This window comes from Sceloporus occidentalis, unplaced genomic scaffold (genome assembly GCF_023333645.1).
Source record: "Sceloporus occidentalis isolate IW3139 unplaced genomic scaffold, rSceOcc1.0.p SCAF_4, whole genome shotgun sequence".
Lineage (NCBI taxonomy): Eukaryota > Metazoa > Chordata > Lepidosauria > Squamata > Phrynosomatidae > Sceloporus > Sceloporus occidentalis.
The window spans coordinates 81,458,740-81,475,302 of record NW_028316984.1 but is presented as its reverse complement, the minus strand read 5'-3'; the positions used below and the strand labels follow the sequence as shown (position 1 = coordinate 81,475,302).

Below are 16,563 nucleotides of genomic sequence, written 5' to 3'. Positions count from 1 at the left end.
TTTCCATTTACACCACTCACCCACTCTGCTTCTCCCTTCTTTTTGTGGAAGTAGTTCAGAACTCATAAGGTCTCATAGGTACCTTAGTTATGCCTGTAGAGATCCAAAAGTTTAGCGGGGTCTGTAGGATGGTTGTTAACAAACAGGGTAGCTACTGCTGGAATATGTTGAATTCTCAGCTGCAAGCCTTGCTAAAAACACTGCTTTACTTTGTTTATTTGGTTTATTCCAAATTGAGTGTTTCTATCACTCTCTATATTACAAATATCTATAATCAAAGTCTACTTCATGCCATCTGTTAAAAGAAGGCTTTGTGCCTAATGCACTCATTTGGTCACTTTTAAAACAGCTGATTGCTAAAGCTGCTCTATGAACAACCTGAAAGAGAATCATGCTGTGTTGTTTGAAATCTTTTAATACATTTCAGTAAAAGTGACAGCTCCAATCAGATGTGTTTTTGATCTTACCCAATTCCCCTTAAAACTGTTCCTCTGTTCCTTGCTAGACATTACAGAAAGAAATTGCTGGTCATGCACCACGCATTGAGGAAGTCCTTCTCAGAGGGGAAGGCATGCTGGCTGGAGGGGATGGGGATGGGGACTTCAGGAACACTGAAGAGCGCTTCAAGCAGCTGAGGGATTCCTGGAGCACTTTAAAAGAGGAGACTTTGCAGAGGTTGCGCCGCCTGGAAGAAGCAAGTGAGGCTCAGCGGTATTATTTGGATGCTGGGGAAGCAGAAGCCTGGATAAGTGAGCAGGAGCTATATATGGTGACAGATGAAAAGCCAAAGGTAAGAGCACATGTCTTATTAATAAAGCAGCATGTAACACATTTGACAGAGCAGAAGGGCTATTCTCAAAGGAAACTTGCCTCAAGGGGGAAATGGGTGTCAGACCAGTCATGGCTAAGAAGCAGACCCTGTTTGTGTTCAGAACAGCTAACATCAATAGGCCTTGGGTTAATATCTGGATATCTACCTGAGCAATCCACAATAATGAGTTTATTCTCTCAGCCTGCATCTCAAGACAGGAGCCCAAAGTTGTAATTCAGTTGAAAACATTAACACTAGTCTTCCTCACATTAATTTTTAAATTTCCTGCCTTCTCAGCTAGTCAGTGTTTTTGGCATCACTAACAGGAGATCCCTTAAAGAAAAGGAAAGCTCTTGATTTAGAAATGGAGAAAGGACAGATGCTCATTTGATCTCTAAACTAAGAGGAGGCAAACAAGCAAGGAGTCAGCCTCTAACACTGCTCTATTGACTGTATCACATCAAGTTTAAGAGGGAGAAAAAGAGAAAAACTTAACAGATCAGTTGACCATTGCCCAGCAAGTCTCTGATCAAGGTTCGAGTTAATATTTTAAAATATTTTTATTTCACTGAATGACAGCAAGAGGTGGTGGCAGGACAAAATAGTAGAAAAATAGAGGTGATTTAAAAAGCGGAGGTGACAGGTGGTAAAGCTTAAAGAAACCAGATAGAAGTATCTAATTAGAGCAAAAAAGATAAAAGTAATGGTTTAACAACATTTAAAGGATTATGAGTACAGTTGGGTTCAGCTGGTTAAGATAACATTGTTTGTTCACCAACAGGTTACTGAATACTTACAACTCACAGTATTGAGAGCACATACTACAATTTCCACGTGGAAATTGTTCAACACATCTGCTCCCATCTGTAGCAGTATTCATTGATTTTATGGGATGTCTTAAGTTTCTGTGCACTGGTGTGTCCCTCAGATTCTGTCCACAGTTAAAAATTATCAGAAGGATTTGTTTACCACTGGGAATATCTTGTGGCAAAAACCAGTATTTGTCTATTTCTCTAACTTGAGTGGTATGTGTATTATAAACCAATGATATAATCATTCTTTCTACTTGGTGTCCCTTGTTTTATTTCTTAAAAGATCACTTCTGTTTGTTCCTTATACGTAGCTTGCTTCAAAATTCTAAGGGGATATCCTCTGTCTAGAAGACCTTGCTTTAAAATGTTAGCTGATGCAAAAAAAAAAAAAAAAAAATCTAATTCTCAGTGTTGTGGAATATGGAAGATTCCTTTCAAGGTGTGAAGGGTGATAACTATCATATCTTAGAAAAGAATTGGCATCTGTAGATTTCCTATAAGTATCAGTAAGTAAACTGACATCTTTGTTCCTGATTTCCATTTCCAAAAACTGAATGCTCCTGGAGTCAGATATCTTTTAAACCTGGCAGGAATAGAATTAAGGTATATCCCAGACTGTAATTAGGTCTCCTCATTACCTTTCCATATTAGAAAAGCGTTATCTAAATAACTCTTGTACATCATGATATAGTCCTTATAAGGATTATTTTCATGACTTACTTATGTTTGTTCAAACTAGTCCACATAGATATTAGTCAGTTCTGGGACAAATTATAACGCATAGTTGTATGTGATATTTGCCAATAATATTTCCCCATAAATTGAAAAATATTGTCATTGTCCATGAAAAGAAGGTAGCAAAGAGAAGGATAAAGCACAGTAAAGTGAAAGTGACTGGACTTTCACTTTTGGCCTGAGGCTCCCTTTACTTTCTGGTCTATTGAGCAGAGCAACCTGAGTAGATCCATTCCAATACACCCTCAACTGGGGAGAAAGAATTGAATTTATCAATGCAGAATTTAGAATATGAATACAATTAAACCCCCCTTTTCTTAAACAAGTTTACTGAATTAAAAAGCACTTTCTCCAAGGGTAGATGTGCCAAGGGTTTCATCTTCAATCTTCTTTGACCTCTGGTGTTGGCTCCACTCTGAAGTATCTCAACAACGATTAAAGGGGTTTTGTTGTCCCAGGATGAAGAAAGTGGTATTGTGATGCTGAAGCGACATCTTCGCCAGCAACGCTCCATAGAAGACTATGGGAAAAGCATCAAGCAACTGGCTGGCAGGGCTCAGAAACTGTTGTCTGCTGGCCACCCAGAAGGGTAGGTTTCATCGTAATACCTCAATCTGTAAACAGTGTGGAAGATAATAGTCAGGAGATTTTGAAAGTGTTGACTGACCTATGGTCACATTGGAGGCCATTTGCCCAGAGGGCCCTTGCATATCACACAGTTATATCACTGTGATTCCATTATAACTGTCATGGCTGCATCCTGTGAAATCATGGAGTTTATTGTATGGGGAGGCACTGGTGCTCTCTGGTTATTCTTATTGTCCCTCCCTAAACTGCAAATTCCAAGATGCTACTGAATGTTGTTATGACAGTTAAAGTGAAATCATGGTGCTATAGCTGTGAAGTGCAAAAGGGCTCCAGGCCAGGCTAAACTCACTAGAATCCCAGTTCCTTCTGTATCTACTGGATTGTGTACCACATTCCTTGGTAGGTGATGTCTCAGAAAATTTCTCTAATTTTTTTTCAGGGAGGAGATCATCCGGTTGCAGGGGCAAGTAGACAAACAGTATGCAGGCTTGAAGGACCTTGCTGAGGACCGCAGACGTAAACTGGAGCACATGTGCCATCTGTTCAAACTGAAACGAGAAGTTGATGATCTGGAGCAGTGGATTGCAGAGAGAGATGTAGTGGCATCATCCCCAGAGATGGGGCAAGATCTCGACCATGTCACTGTGAGCAAGCACTGTGGGAATGAGTGTGTCAACCTATCAAGGCTATGTTTCTTAGCTTCCGTCTAATTTTTAGATGTGATTTCCGTTTAGGGGGAATATAGTACAATGTGTATGAGGACCTGAGATGAGTAAGCTGTATTACTTGGGTAGTGACTTGGGATGAAATATTTCTAAGGTGACAGGATGTATTAAAATACAACTTTAGGCCTTAAGTTGTCCTAAGACTGTAATTTCTGTTAGAAGCTCCAACTGTAAATGTTGAGAGCACAAACTGGTATGTAATATGCATTACAATAGCGCTGGTCTTCAGCTGGTGTGCACCACTATTTGTGTGCCTTTCTTTTTAAAGAGAATAAATTAGAGCAAGCAAGCAAGCAAACATGATTTAAGGAGTACAGAGTTCCATTATCATAAATAGTTATATAGAAGGCTCCTGTCACTCGTCCCAGTTTCTGCCAACCTAGCAGTTCAAAAGCATGTAAAAGTGCAAGTAGATAAATAGGTACCACTTCAGTGGGAAGGTAACAGCGTTCTATGCATCATACTGATCACATGATGACAGATTCATCTTTGACAGTGTTGGCACTTTGGCTTAGTAATGGAGAGCACTGAGCCTACAGTCAGACATGACTTGACAACCTTGTCAAAGAGGAAACCTTTACCTTTACCTATGTAGAAGAAACATTGATCTGGTACAGACCGCCGGTTTGCGGCAGCCTGGGGCCAATTCTAGGGTTCTGGAGTGTTCAGCATCTGCACGCTTTGGAACCCTAGAACGTATGAACGGCACCATCTTTATGTGCTGCCATCCATATGGGGTGCTCGTGCATGACATAAGTGCGGCACCACGTCTGCACCTCCGGGCGCCTCGCTTGTGCCATGGACGCGTCACAGTGGGGATGGAGCACTGATGACAGCATCCCCGTGCACCAAGAAGGTTTGAGTGCTGCGACATCCCTCCGGAGGGTAACTGGGCGCCTCCAGCCCACCCCTTTGAGGCACTCTATTGATAGGCCTGGATTTTTCACTCCTGCTTGGCACACTATATCTACAAAAATGTTATCTTCTGTACAGTTAAAAATCATAGGAGCCCTGCCTCCTTTACATCTTCTCATTCCAAAGAGAGAGGGATGGTAGATATATGCAATTTTTTTAAAAAAGTGGATCTTATGCAGTCTGGGATTATGAGTGGTTCCTGGATAAGGTACAGTTGAAAACTGTTGTCTGTTGTGAATATAGTTTTTGACATAATACCTGTTACAAATTATGCATCTGTTGTTGAGTAGAATGACAATTCTTGAGATGCTCATATTTGCTCTTGTTTATTTCTTGGCAAGCTGCTGCGGGAGAAGTTCCGTGACTTTGCTCGGGAAACAGGAAGCATTGGACAGGAGCGGGTGGACAGTGTCAACCTCATAATTGAGCAGCTAATTGATGTTGGCCACCCGGAGGCTGCCACGATTGCAGAGTGGAAAGACAGTCTAAATGAGAGCTGGGCTGACCTGTTAGAGTTGATTGACACCAGAATGCAGTTGCTTGCTGCGTCCTATGACCTGCACAAGTTCTTCTATGATGGTGGTGAAATCCTGGTTCTTATTGAGGAGAAGCACAAGGAGTTGCCTGAGGAGTTAGGCCGAGATGTCAGCACAGCTGAGTCTTTCCACAGGATGCACACAGCTTTTGAGCGAGATATCCACTTGTTGGGAGCGCAGGTACTACTTTCTGATTATAGGAATGGGGAGACAAATGGCAAAAGAAAGTTCTGACATGTGGCTTGCATAGGCAATAAGAAATGTGTGTGAGTGCATTAGAGGCATCTTTCACCTTTTTGGGAGGGGTTAGTTGGTTTACATTATCATTATGTGTGTTTTCAGGTAAAAGCAAATTGAGAAAAGGGACAGTCTGGGTGGTGCTCTGCAGAGTTTTCCTTGCAAGATTTTTGAATATGTGGAGAGTTTTTTCCAAATATTTTTAGGATCAAGGCTTTTATCCTTGATATGTATGCCTGATTATTGTGGTACAGAACCCAAGCCAAAATCTCCATTTCTTTACCGAATGAAATTGGATACTGAAGCTCCCATTTTAAAATCAGGAAACTGCCAGCATATCCAGATGCAGGTTTCAGATACCTCAGTATAAAGTTTTCCTGAGGCCCAGGTTTCCTGGGTCTTCATATAAAATTCTCTCTTTGAATTGTTCTGGCAGGTCCAGCATTTCCAGGAGGTGGCAGCACGCCTGCAGGCAGCCTATGCAGGGGAGCAGGCTGTCACTATCCAGAAGCAAGAGCAGGAGGTGGTAAAGGCATGGAAGGCCCTGCTTCATGCGTGTGAGGGACGGAGAGCTCAGCTTGTTGATACAGCAGAGATGTTCCGTTTTTTCAGCATGGTTCGGGACCTGATATCTTGGATGGAGATTGTGATCCGACAGATTGAAACACAGGAGAAACCAAGGTAACAAGGTGGAATTGAACTGGCCTTTGCTATTTTATTTGTTTGTCCTGCAAAGAACCCAGAAAAATTCTCTACAGATCCTAGCAGGAGAACCTCCAAGAATTATTTCAGTCTTACATTTTCAAGACCTCTGTGAAGTGTGACTTCCTATAAAGCAGTTTGGCTAGAAGTCAATTGCATGCAATTTTCATGGCTTCAGTCAGGCAAGCTGTTTACCTGCATTTGAGAGTAGTTTTGGGAAGACTTTTGTTTTACATTAAATATAACATGAGAACTAATTCTGTATTTTACAGTACTGAATTCTGCTTCCCTGAGAATTGCTTTTTGTTAGAAATATTATTCTGCTTATTTTCCAATTATGTTTCCATTGAAGGGATGTTTCATCTGTAGAGCTATTGATGAAATACCACCAGAGTATAAAGTCTGAGATAGACACCAGGGATAAAAGCTTCACCATCTGCATTGATCTTGGCAAAGCACTGCTACAGCGCAAACACCATGCTGCAGCTGAGGTGAGGATTTGACAATGCAATGATTGCAATTGAATAATACATAGGCGAAACTCTACTATGCATGCTAATATGCAGTCTCTAGTCAAGGTTGAGAGACAGCTGGTGCAGTAGTTTGAGAGGTAGACCTGGAGCCTGAAAGACAGTCTTCAAATCCCTGCTTGGTCATGGAAACTCACTGGATAATCTTAGGCAAGTCACACTCTCTCAGGCTCAGAGGAAGGCAAGAGTGAACCTCCTCTGAACAAATCTGTCCAAGAAAACCCCGTGATAGGTTCACCTTAGGGTCACCATAAATTGGAAATAACTTGAAAGAACACAAGTGAAGGTTCCCAGAAATGCAGGCAGTAGACATGACTGGCTGTTGCTGAGATGCTTCTTCCCTGAGCCTGGTTGGAATTTCGTGCCTGTACAGCTCTTCCCTCACAGTGGTGACTGAACATCTCATTCAGTTTACAATTCTGTTGATCAAACAGTCCTCTTTGCTTTTTATAACCGAGGAGTTTATCACACGGAATTTCTCCCGAAATTGCGTGTGGTGGTCTATCACGCAATAACGTTAAACCCCATGATTGCGTTCAGATTGCCATTGGATTATACTTCCAATTTCCCTTGTCTGATAAACTCCTGAGTAAATGCCAGGACCTTACATAGAGCCACCAAATAAAATAAAATAAAATAAAAATGTTATTTCTAACCCGTTTTTTGCCAGGCAATCAAAGCGGCATACAACAAGCCAGCCTCATCTTCATTATTACCACCACCATTATCATTATATTTCAAATATGTTTGAAGGAGCCTTGGTGCTAGTGTATCAGTTCCACCAGTGACCCTAATGTAGCAATGATGGGCCAGAGAGTCCAGAGTAGTGCAGTTGGCAATGTTTCTCCATTGTTGGCTACCACCATTGCTGCCTATCCATGGTAGTGCAGATATATCAGATGATAAAAACTGATGTCTGTGCTACTGTGGATGAGCAGCATTCACAAGAACAGATTCTTAAAATGCAGGTCTTTCCCATTCTTGCGAAGTGCTAAAATGGATTTAAAGGACTTATGAAAGCGCACACAGGTCAGAATGCTGAATCTTCTCCCTAGCTGTTACTTGGCCCTGCAATCTGGCCCTCCAACTGTCTTCCTTCTAGACTGGGAATGAATGTGGCTAGGAAAAGTGCTTGGGAAGAGGGGCTGCTAGAAGGAGGGAAACTGTCGGCAGGTAGGAGGGTTCATTGCTCCCATTTTTTTGCCTCTTTGACCCTTTAAATTGCATTCATCACTTTACACATTAGGGGAGCAAACTCATCTTTTAAGACAGAGATGCTGCTTACTATCTTTTTGGCTGGGCTTTTGCTTGTACTTGCTAATTCTAATTGTTCAGGGAATAACAGAAGAATCTCACATTGCATCTCTTTTCTATGAGGATGTAATACCTGTATGTATTTTATGATATTTCATGCTTATTAGTCACATTTCAATGCAGAATAAAATCCAGTAAGCCTAAATGTGTTGGCTTATGGCCATCGTAATATTTTAGTTGCTTTAGATCTTCCTTTTCTATAGTGAAAGTGGAATTCCATGTATGTATTATAAATAACATACTGTTTGAAGATCAGTATGTTAATCAAACAGCTATAAAACTGGTGGCAAAAAAGAAAAGAAATCCTTGTCCTCTGCTCTCCTTTTAGATAAAAGAGAAACTGCTGCAACTGATGGAGAAAAGGAGAGAGATGTTGGAGAAATGGGACAGGCGTTGGGACTGGCTTCGCTTGTGTGAGTATTACACAAAGTGTAAGGCTAATTTGCTTGGAAGTTTTCTTTGTGTGGGTGCTGGAGATCCAGAATATTAGCAATTCTAGGCAGAGTGGACTATCTAGGAATGGCCATCCTGAGCCTTTCTCCTTCATAATGTTTAGATTGTATATCTACCCTCAGTTTGAAACAGTAGTGGTTTCCTTCTGGATTAATTTTGGCAGTGAATTTTTCCAGATTGGTACTGTGTGTGTGGTGATGTGGTAGTTTAGCAGTTAAGATACTGACTGTAACAATTACAAAATCAGGAGGTTGAGACCCAGGTGCTGTATGACGGAGTGAACTCCAATCACTAGTCCCAGTTTCTGCCAACCTAGCAGTTCAAAAGCATGGAAAAGTGCAAGTAGATAAATAGGTACTATTTTGATGGGAAGGTAACAGCGTTCTGTGCGGTCATGCTGGCTGCATGATCACAGAGTTGTCTTTGACAATGCTGGTTCTTCGGATTAGTAACGGAGATGAGCACTGCCCCCTACAGTTGTACATGACTTGACAATCATGTCAAAGGGAAAATCTTTACCTTTACCTTTTTTACTGTTTGTATAGAGTTCTCTTGGATGTTTGAAATCACTCTTGTGGGATTTACCATAAGATTAATGCTGGTTGCATCCTGGCAGTTGTAAATGGACAAACCTAAAACATGACACTAAAATAAGTAATCTGGAGCATTTGGGACTTAAAACAAAATTATTGGGGGGGGGGGGTGTTCATTGATTCAGTGGCAAATACAGTAGGGGAGGGTTAATCTTTTCTTATACTGGAATTGCGCTATCAAAAATTCATCCACCCAAACTGCTCTTAGCCCTGGAGAAGCTCCTACTGAGTCAGTGGAAACATCTATAATAGGACTAATAGAATATTTGGAGTGGGTATGTGGGGACTGAAACAGGGAGAGAATGTTGGCCAGTTATCTTGCATCACAGTCCTGCTGAAAATTACCCCCATGTTTGCTGTTAACTGTGGCAGGGGAGGGCTGAAATTGTTGATTACCATCGATGTTATTTCTTTCATAATGACATAATTTTATACTGCAAGGAGCTCAGGATAATACACTTGGTACCTCACATCTTGTCCACAGAACTCAATGGAGTAAGAACCTTAAGAATTGACTGGGAGACATTTAATGTCACTTCTAACTGTGATTCCATGAAAACAGGCCCATTGAGTTTGATAGTTGATCAGTAATTTAAATTTGCATCTCCCTGATGCTAATCCTGCACTTTGTCCACCATATCACATTTCTTAACATGAAAATATGAGCCAAACTATACAGTGCTTCACAGGCAAGGTGTTCTGAAAGTCACCACTGACAGGGAAACAAGAATTAGTTTTTGCTGGGAAGCATAAATTTTGCTGGGATTTGGCTATTGATCATTCATTGTACTATGAAGGCTGTGTAGAACATAGATCTAAAGACATAAATGATTCAAGATCACATGGATTTTAAAATTTGAATGGTAAAAGAGATTATGGTCTCTGTGATTTACACAACCTGTGCAGAGCATATTCGAAACCTCCTAAAATAGCCAGGCAAATTTTTGGCAGTAGTTCCACCCACCCTCAACTGTACCCTCAACGTTCCCACATTTATTTCATCAAAGAGCAGCATCAAAGAACCTTGGCTGTGTATTTCTGTTCAGTCTTTTCCATTTCACTGGTTTTGGTTATTGGCTTTTCTCTTCAAAACACTCCACTCGGTCTGTTTGTTCTCATCACCGCTACAACTCAGATTGCTAAGGCTTCCTTTTCTGTGCATTTCTCTGGTTTGGTAAATATTCAGTTTTGTTTTGACCTTGGACTGTTTTGGTTGCAACTTTCCCAATAATGGCTTCTTTGTCCTCTTTTAAGTGGAGTGATGGTTGTGGATCGAAGCTCCCTTGTTGCAACAGTCACTCCCACTGTCTTCTTTGCCTGGGTAGGGACACAGTGTTAGTACAAGTGTCCATTATAAAGTCTTTATGCTCTAGCACATAAGAATCGGGAGTCTTGTCTCAAGGCTTTGCTCTATAAACAGGCTTTAATACTTCCAAAAACACCTATGACAACTGGTTCAGTGCCACCCAGGTCCACTTTGGATACTACACCAGCTTGCCAATGAGTGAAGCGCCACCTCAAACCCAGTGGTTCCTCGAAATGTCACTCTGAATGTGAGGGTCCCTCAAAACCACCTAAACACAAAGGATCAGTTTTGAGCATTGGTACCAAGAAGGCTGTTCAGAAGAAAGTAACTTGTCCTTCTTTACCATGGGGTGATATCCTGCTGACTCCTGGGCATTCCGTGCCTCTGAAATCCTCTTCCTCTAGTCACCTAGTTGAAAAGAGGAAAAAGAAGAAGCTCCTACTGAATCAAAGCACTTAAGGTATTTGCCTGAGAGAAACACTTGCCCCAAAGTACACTTGCCCCAAAGTACATCAACCGACATCAGGTCTGACTGAGCTTGAACCTACCATCCTGTAGTCATCTTCCTCCTGGATTGCTGCAGGTTGTTGAGGTTCATGTTCTGCTTCAGAGGGCATCGATTCACCACAGAGGCACATGGGAATACCATGCTGGTCATTTCCTGCCCTTGGCCCCCACTTGAGCTACTGTAGTTTTGTCGCCAGGCACACTTCTGAGGACCCCCTCCTCCATGCTGTGTGCTAAACGGTTTATCTGCTACATCTTCATTCAGGTCTCCCTCCCCATGGTACTGTGGTTGATCTCATTCGAGACATGGTTTGAGGTCTGATAGGAGGTTCAGGGATTATTTTTATGACTGATGTCATCATGATTCTTGCATGAGGCACCTCCCTGAGTACTCTGCATGTTATCATCAGGAACCTGTGGAACTACTTTACGGCAGGGACAGTCGTCACTATATCATACCAGGAACTCATAATTATAAAATTCCTTACCATCACTATGTGTATTACATGACTCGGCAATTGGCTTTATCACTAGCAAGATCCGTTGTGGTCCGCACTTATTTCACAAACTTAACTGCCATCCATATTGTGAGTCACTCAAGTCCCTGAGGTGCAGTGTACGAATGCTCCTCAGGAACAATTGCCGTCGGTTTCACCTTGCCAGCAATCTCTGCAAGAGAAAACGTTACCTAAACCCCCTCGTCATTCTTCACCATGCAAGCAGGTTCAGTTGGAACTGCAACAACTTTGTTAGGGGAACTAGCAGATGGATCCGCATGCCATAGACGGATGGAACATGAATCATCCCCATCAACTGATGATGATGTTGTTGTTATTATGCTTTATTTATATAGCACTGTTAGGCATTCTGAGATCCTCTGGAGAGGCCCTTCTCTCAGTCCCACTGTCATTGCAAGCATGGTTGGTGTGGACACAAGAGAGGGCTTTCTCGGTGGCTGGCCCTGGACTGTGGAACTCCATTGCTAGGGAGATCAGAATAGCCCCTTCCTTGTTGTCCTTCTGCCAGCAGGTTAAAACCTTCTTATGCAGGCAGGCAGGCTTTTAAAACAGTTTTTAAAGCACCGGTGTTTTAAACAATTTTAATTTTATAACTGTATTTTTATTCTTTTAATAAGCTATTTATTTTAATATTGTAACAATTTAATATTGTAACAATTTAATTCTGTTTTAATGTATCACTTTTCTGTTTTTAATTGTATTGTTCTTTTAATGTTTGAGCTGCTCTGGGTCCCAGTTCTGGGAAAAGACTGGGATATAAATATAATAATCATAATCATAATATAGATGGCGAACACATTTGATATTCAAATGAAGCACCATGTGGCAAAACCTCTGGATCCAATTTATCGGTGTATCCAGTCAGAAGTTCCAGCCCCTGCATCTATTCCCTTGCTCTCACTCCTGAAGATCTCACAACATTAGTGGACTGCTCCCTCAACCATTCCATCGACCTCAAGGAATATAGACCATTTGTATTGTGTCACTGCCTCAGATTTGAATTGGCTCTTTGAACACCTGAGGCAAAGGTACAGCCAAGGGTGGGTGGAGCTACTGCCAAAAATATTCTTAGCTATTTTAAAATATTCTCAATATGCTCAGCAGAGGTGCAGGAATACTATAGTTGCATGAATTCACAGATGACCACTTGAAGAACCACAGTTACAGGTATGCAACCTGTTCATATGATCATATTTTGATAAAGCTTTAACAGTATGGACTGCTAGGATCTCATATTTATTTACATCTGGTTGTCTTCTCTCTTGAAATGTTATCTATGACCACTTCTTGGATCAGATAACTCAGCACTGGAATCTTGGGTGGCTGCTGCATTGTCTGGTGCTTCAGCTACAAGTGCTAAGTGTGTGTAATGTAGGATCTCTGTTTTGTTTTTATGTTTCCTTTACATAGTGCTAGAAGTATGTCAGTTTTCCAGGGATGCTTCAGTGGCTGAGTCCTGGCTCATTGCCCAAGAGCCCTATCTATCCAGTGGTGATTATGGTCAAACTGTGGATGGTGTGGAGAAACTGCTGAAAAGACATGAAGCTTTTGAGAAATCTACAGCTACATGGGAGGAACGTTTTGCTGCACTGGAGCGTCTGACCACAGTAAGGAATCCATGGACTGAACAACATAGCAGCACTTTATAGGCATCATTTCTATCATAAATCATATGATAAATTTTATCATTATTATTATTATTATTTATTTATATAGCGCTGTAGATTTGGAAATTGTTGGTGGAGCTATTGGGAATAGGGGCAGCAATGATTGTTTTAATGCTTAACCATTTTATTTCTTACGTTTTTCATAAAATCGTTCCTAAACTTTTCTGCAGTTTGTCCTGATTTTTCTTCTTTATTTTGATATATGCCAGGAAACGTGTATAGTTCAGTGGTATTGCAGCATACTAAACCTGTGAGTGCCTTTCTTAATAACAACAGTAGCAGACACCAGCCAAATAATATATCAGTGTAAAAGGCAGATGAGACAATTAGAGCAGAATTAAGAGGAACTGCATAGGGGAAACAGAATAGTCCATGAAGGCTTAAGGAAAAGGAATACAGCATTTTGGAGATGAAAATGAAGCAGAAATTGCATATGCTGAATGAGTATTGCCTTTCTTTTTTTACAACTTACCAAACAATGGGCCCATACAGACAGGCCAAGATAAAGCTGCTTCAGGTCACTTGGGAAGTATGCTATTTAAATTATGCAAGTGTCCAAAGTGTCCGGACGCCGCACCAAAGCCATGCTCCAGTCCTTAGGACTGGAGCGTGGCTTTGGCATGGCTTCCGGACTCTTGGGATGCATGCATGTTTAAACAGCATACCTCCAAAGTGACCCAAAGCAGCTTTATTTTGGCCTGTCTGTATGGGGCCAATAGGTGCTCCTAATGTCCAAAAGAGAACATAATCATTTTTTCTCTATAGCTTGAATTACTAGGCAAGAGAAAGATCCCAGAAGAGTCATCACAGCACAAAGTACCTAGGACCACTGACCTGGAATTTGACTTTGAAGAGCCAGAGCATGAGGCGGGGTAGGTCGCATGTATGTAAGCTGCACTCTGATCATATTCTCTTTCCATGGCTGTAGCCAGGACGAACAGCAATATTTTTAGATGTTTTAAATTCTAATATATGAGGCTTCTTACAAATCAACCAATAAGTAGAAATGACTACAATATACCTAACCATTGTGTATATTTGGGATCATTATAGTTGGCCCCCCTTACCCACTGATTTTTTTATCCACAGATTCAAGCATCCACAGCTTGAAAATATATTTTTTAAAAAGTGTAAATTCCAAATAGCAAAGCTTGATTTTGCCATTTTATATAAGGGATATCATTTTCCTATGCTATTGTATTTAATGGGACTTGAGCATCCACAGATGTTGTTATCCACGGGAGGTCCTGGAACCAAACCCCAGCAGATAACAAGGATCCACTGTACGTACTTTAAAGAAATACAAATATGTACAGTATTGTTTCTTCTAGCCTGTACCACATGATAGTCCTTGTATTCTGAAAAATGAAACTTTCAGATTAGGAGAAAAGGGAAAGGAGTCATTGTGGGAATGAATTCAAAATGCTAGCACAATTTATCCACTCCTTGTTTGGTATCACTTGCTTTGTCATGTCTTAAACCTGTCCCTTCATTGATTCTTCCTACCTCTAATTTAAGGATTGACCAAAAGGGAATCCCAGGGCACTGATGGTTTTAAGTACCCCCCCCCAAAAAAAAAAAGTCATGATGAGAATTTAACTTTAATCGAAAAGAGGTGATAATATTTCAGTATATCTTTGTTTTCCTGTTCCAGGAAAATGATATGAGGCTTGAAGTTTTTGTTTTTTGGTTGTTGTTGTTGGGTTTTGTTTTTTTTTTTTAAGTACAGGTAAAAGTTATTGCAACAGAAAATCTTGTAATAACCTAAAGACTAACACATTTTATTTGAGATAATCTTTCATGGACTGCAACCTGCTCCATAAGATGCAAAGTGTGTTGCCTTATTCAAGCACAAACTTGGATGAGTGACAAACAGTAGAGTCAAGAGGAGCAAGACATTTTGTTGCTTGCTGTGTTTGCCTCAGACCCAGTGATTGCAGTCTCTCGCCTCTTCATGCATCTTTTTAGTACACAATTGTTTTGTTTGTTTGTTTTTGTAATAGTAAAGTTATTTCCCTACTTCTCTATGTTTTTGGAATACATTTTTAATGTAATTCAAGTTGGTATAAGTACTGCAGAATTCAGAAATAATTATAAATAAAAAGAGAGAGTACAGATGTCTAAATCCAATTTGTAGTCTCAAATAGAGTAGACATCTTGAGTCAGTGTGATTCAGGTAAGTATTGACTAACCAATTTGCTGTTGATTCAGTGGATCTGTTGTAGCTGGGGATAAATACTTAGGCCTGGGAATGGACTGCATACCATATGTAGCGCATTCATCTCAGTATCATCCATGTTTTCTTGTTCTAGACTGGAATCCTAAGTGCTTTTTCAAAAACAACATTCAAAGTTGTGTTATTCTAAAAATGTGGGGACCAGGGTATCATTGATGTGCAGTATACCATTTTGTCCCTTCTTACTTGCTGTCTGTGAAGAACCAAAACAGCAGACTCCAAGCCCATGAACGGGGAGGCACGGGTGTATTTCAAAATATGTGGTTCTGTTGCTTTTTCTCTTGATTTTTTTTTTAAAACAATGGCTTGTGGTAGAGCGAAGAAGCTGTTTAATCCTTTCTTTGTCATTTACACACTCAGAGGTGCTCCTCCCCACAAGAGTGTTCAAATGTCACTTTGGATCCCACCTCTTTTCATCTGGAGGAAAGCATTTCTTGAGTGTATCTCTGCACAGGTTTTCTGCCAGCAGAAATGGAGGAAATCAAATTTTGCTGACTCTTTCCTCCCTCAACAATTGATGAGGTAGTTCTGGGGGTTTTTATATCAGGCAATTAGATTCCCAGTGCTTGTTAAAATGTGATCTGGCTAATTGCTTTCTGATGAACAGTAATTTTAAAACTGCATTGGGAAGTTTTATATGGTTCCAAACTCAGTTTAGTTATTTGGTAGTTTGAGACTGATTGTTCTAAATTATACATGCACATATAAACATTGTCATATTATTTACTTTACTGCGCTATAACTATTATTTATGCTCTTCATGTTTCCTTTTTTAAAAATTTACTGAAAAAATATATTTTTCTGTTTACTGCAGGACTGAAGAAGAGGGTGAGAAGAAGACAGAACTCAGTTTGAAAGATGCCCTTTCTCATGCTACAGAAGACTCTTCACTGGTCAGTTATTAGTTTTTGCTTTTGTTTTCCAGGAAGCCTCAGAAACTTGGCACAGTTTTCTAAATTTGTTACCCAGTAGTATCCAAGCAAAGTGACAGAGGGTCTCTGTACAGGCAGGCAAGCAGGCAGAGGGAGAGAGAGAGAGAGAGAGAGAGAGAGAGAGAGAGAGTCTAATATTCAATTATTTAGAGCTTCAGAACAGGGATGGACGTGCTTTTTCGCTCAGGGACACATCCAGCACTGGAGAGTGACCTGAAAGCTGCATATGTCCTCTCTTGTGCACATGCACACTCTTCTGACCTCCTCTTACCTCATCCACAACCCCAACTCTGATCCATATCACTAGGAAAAGGGAGAACTTTTCATCTCTCCTTCCACCCATTGATCTTGAGCAGGATCTCTGGGATAGGTGCAAAATAAAAGCCTTCCCACATTGCAATGATCTGGATCCAATTTTTGGGTAAAGGGGGAGGCTTAACGTCACC

General features: G+C 40.8%; 1 protein-coding gene across 8 annotated transcripts in view; it reads left to right on the top strand.

Annotated features, from left to right (window-relative positions):
• Positions 1 to 16,563, top strand: part of SPTB (spectrin beta, erythrocytic) — a 170,646-nt gene that overhangs the window by 131,023 nt on the left and 23,060 nt on the right. For all 8 annotated transcript variants that reach the window (XM_089520531.1, XM_089520529.1, XM_089520533.1 and 5 more), the window contains 10 exons: positions 506 to 790; positions 2,817 to 2,947; positions 3,386 to 3,590; positions 4,928 to 5,302; positions 5,796 to 6,040; positions 6,414 to 6,552; positions 8,234 to 8,318; positions 12,693 to 12,889; positions 13,715 to 13,821; positions 16,000 to 16,078. In XM_089520531.1, the coding sequence (XP_089376657.1) occupies positions 506 to 790; positions 2,817 to 2,947; positions 3,386 to 3,590; positions 4,928 to 5,302; positions 5,796 to 6,040; positions 6,414 to 6,552; positions 8,234 to 8,318; positions 12,693 to 12,889; positions 13,715 to 13,821; positions 16,000 to 16,078 (1,848 nt within the window). The remainder of the gene's footprint in view (positions 1 to 505; positions 791 to 2,816; positions 2,948 to 3,385; positions 3,591 to 4,927; positions 5,303 to 5,795; positions 6,041 to 6,413; positions 6,553 to 8,233; positions 8,319 to 12,692; positions 12,890 to 13,714; positions 13,822 to 15,999; positions 16,079 to 16,563) is intronic.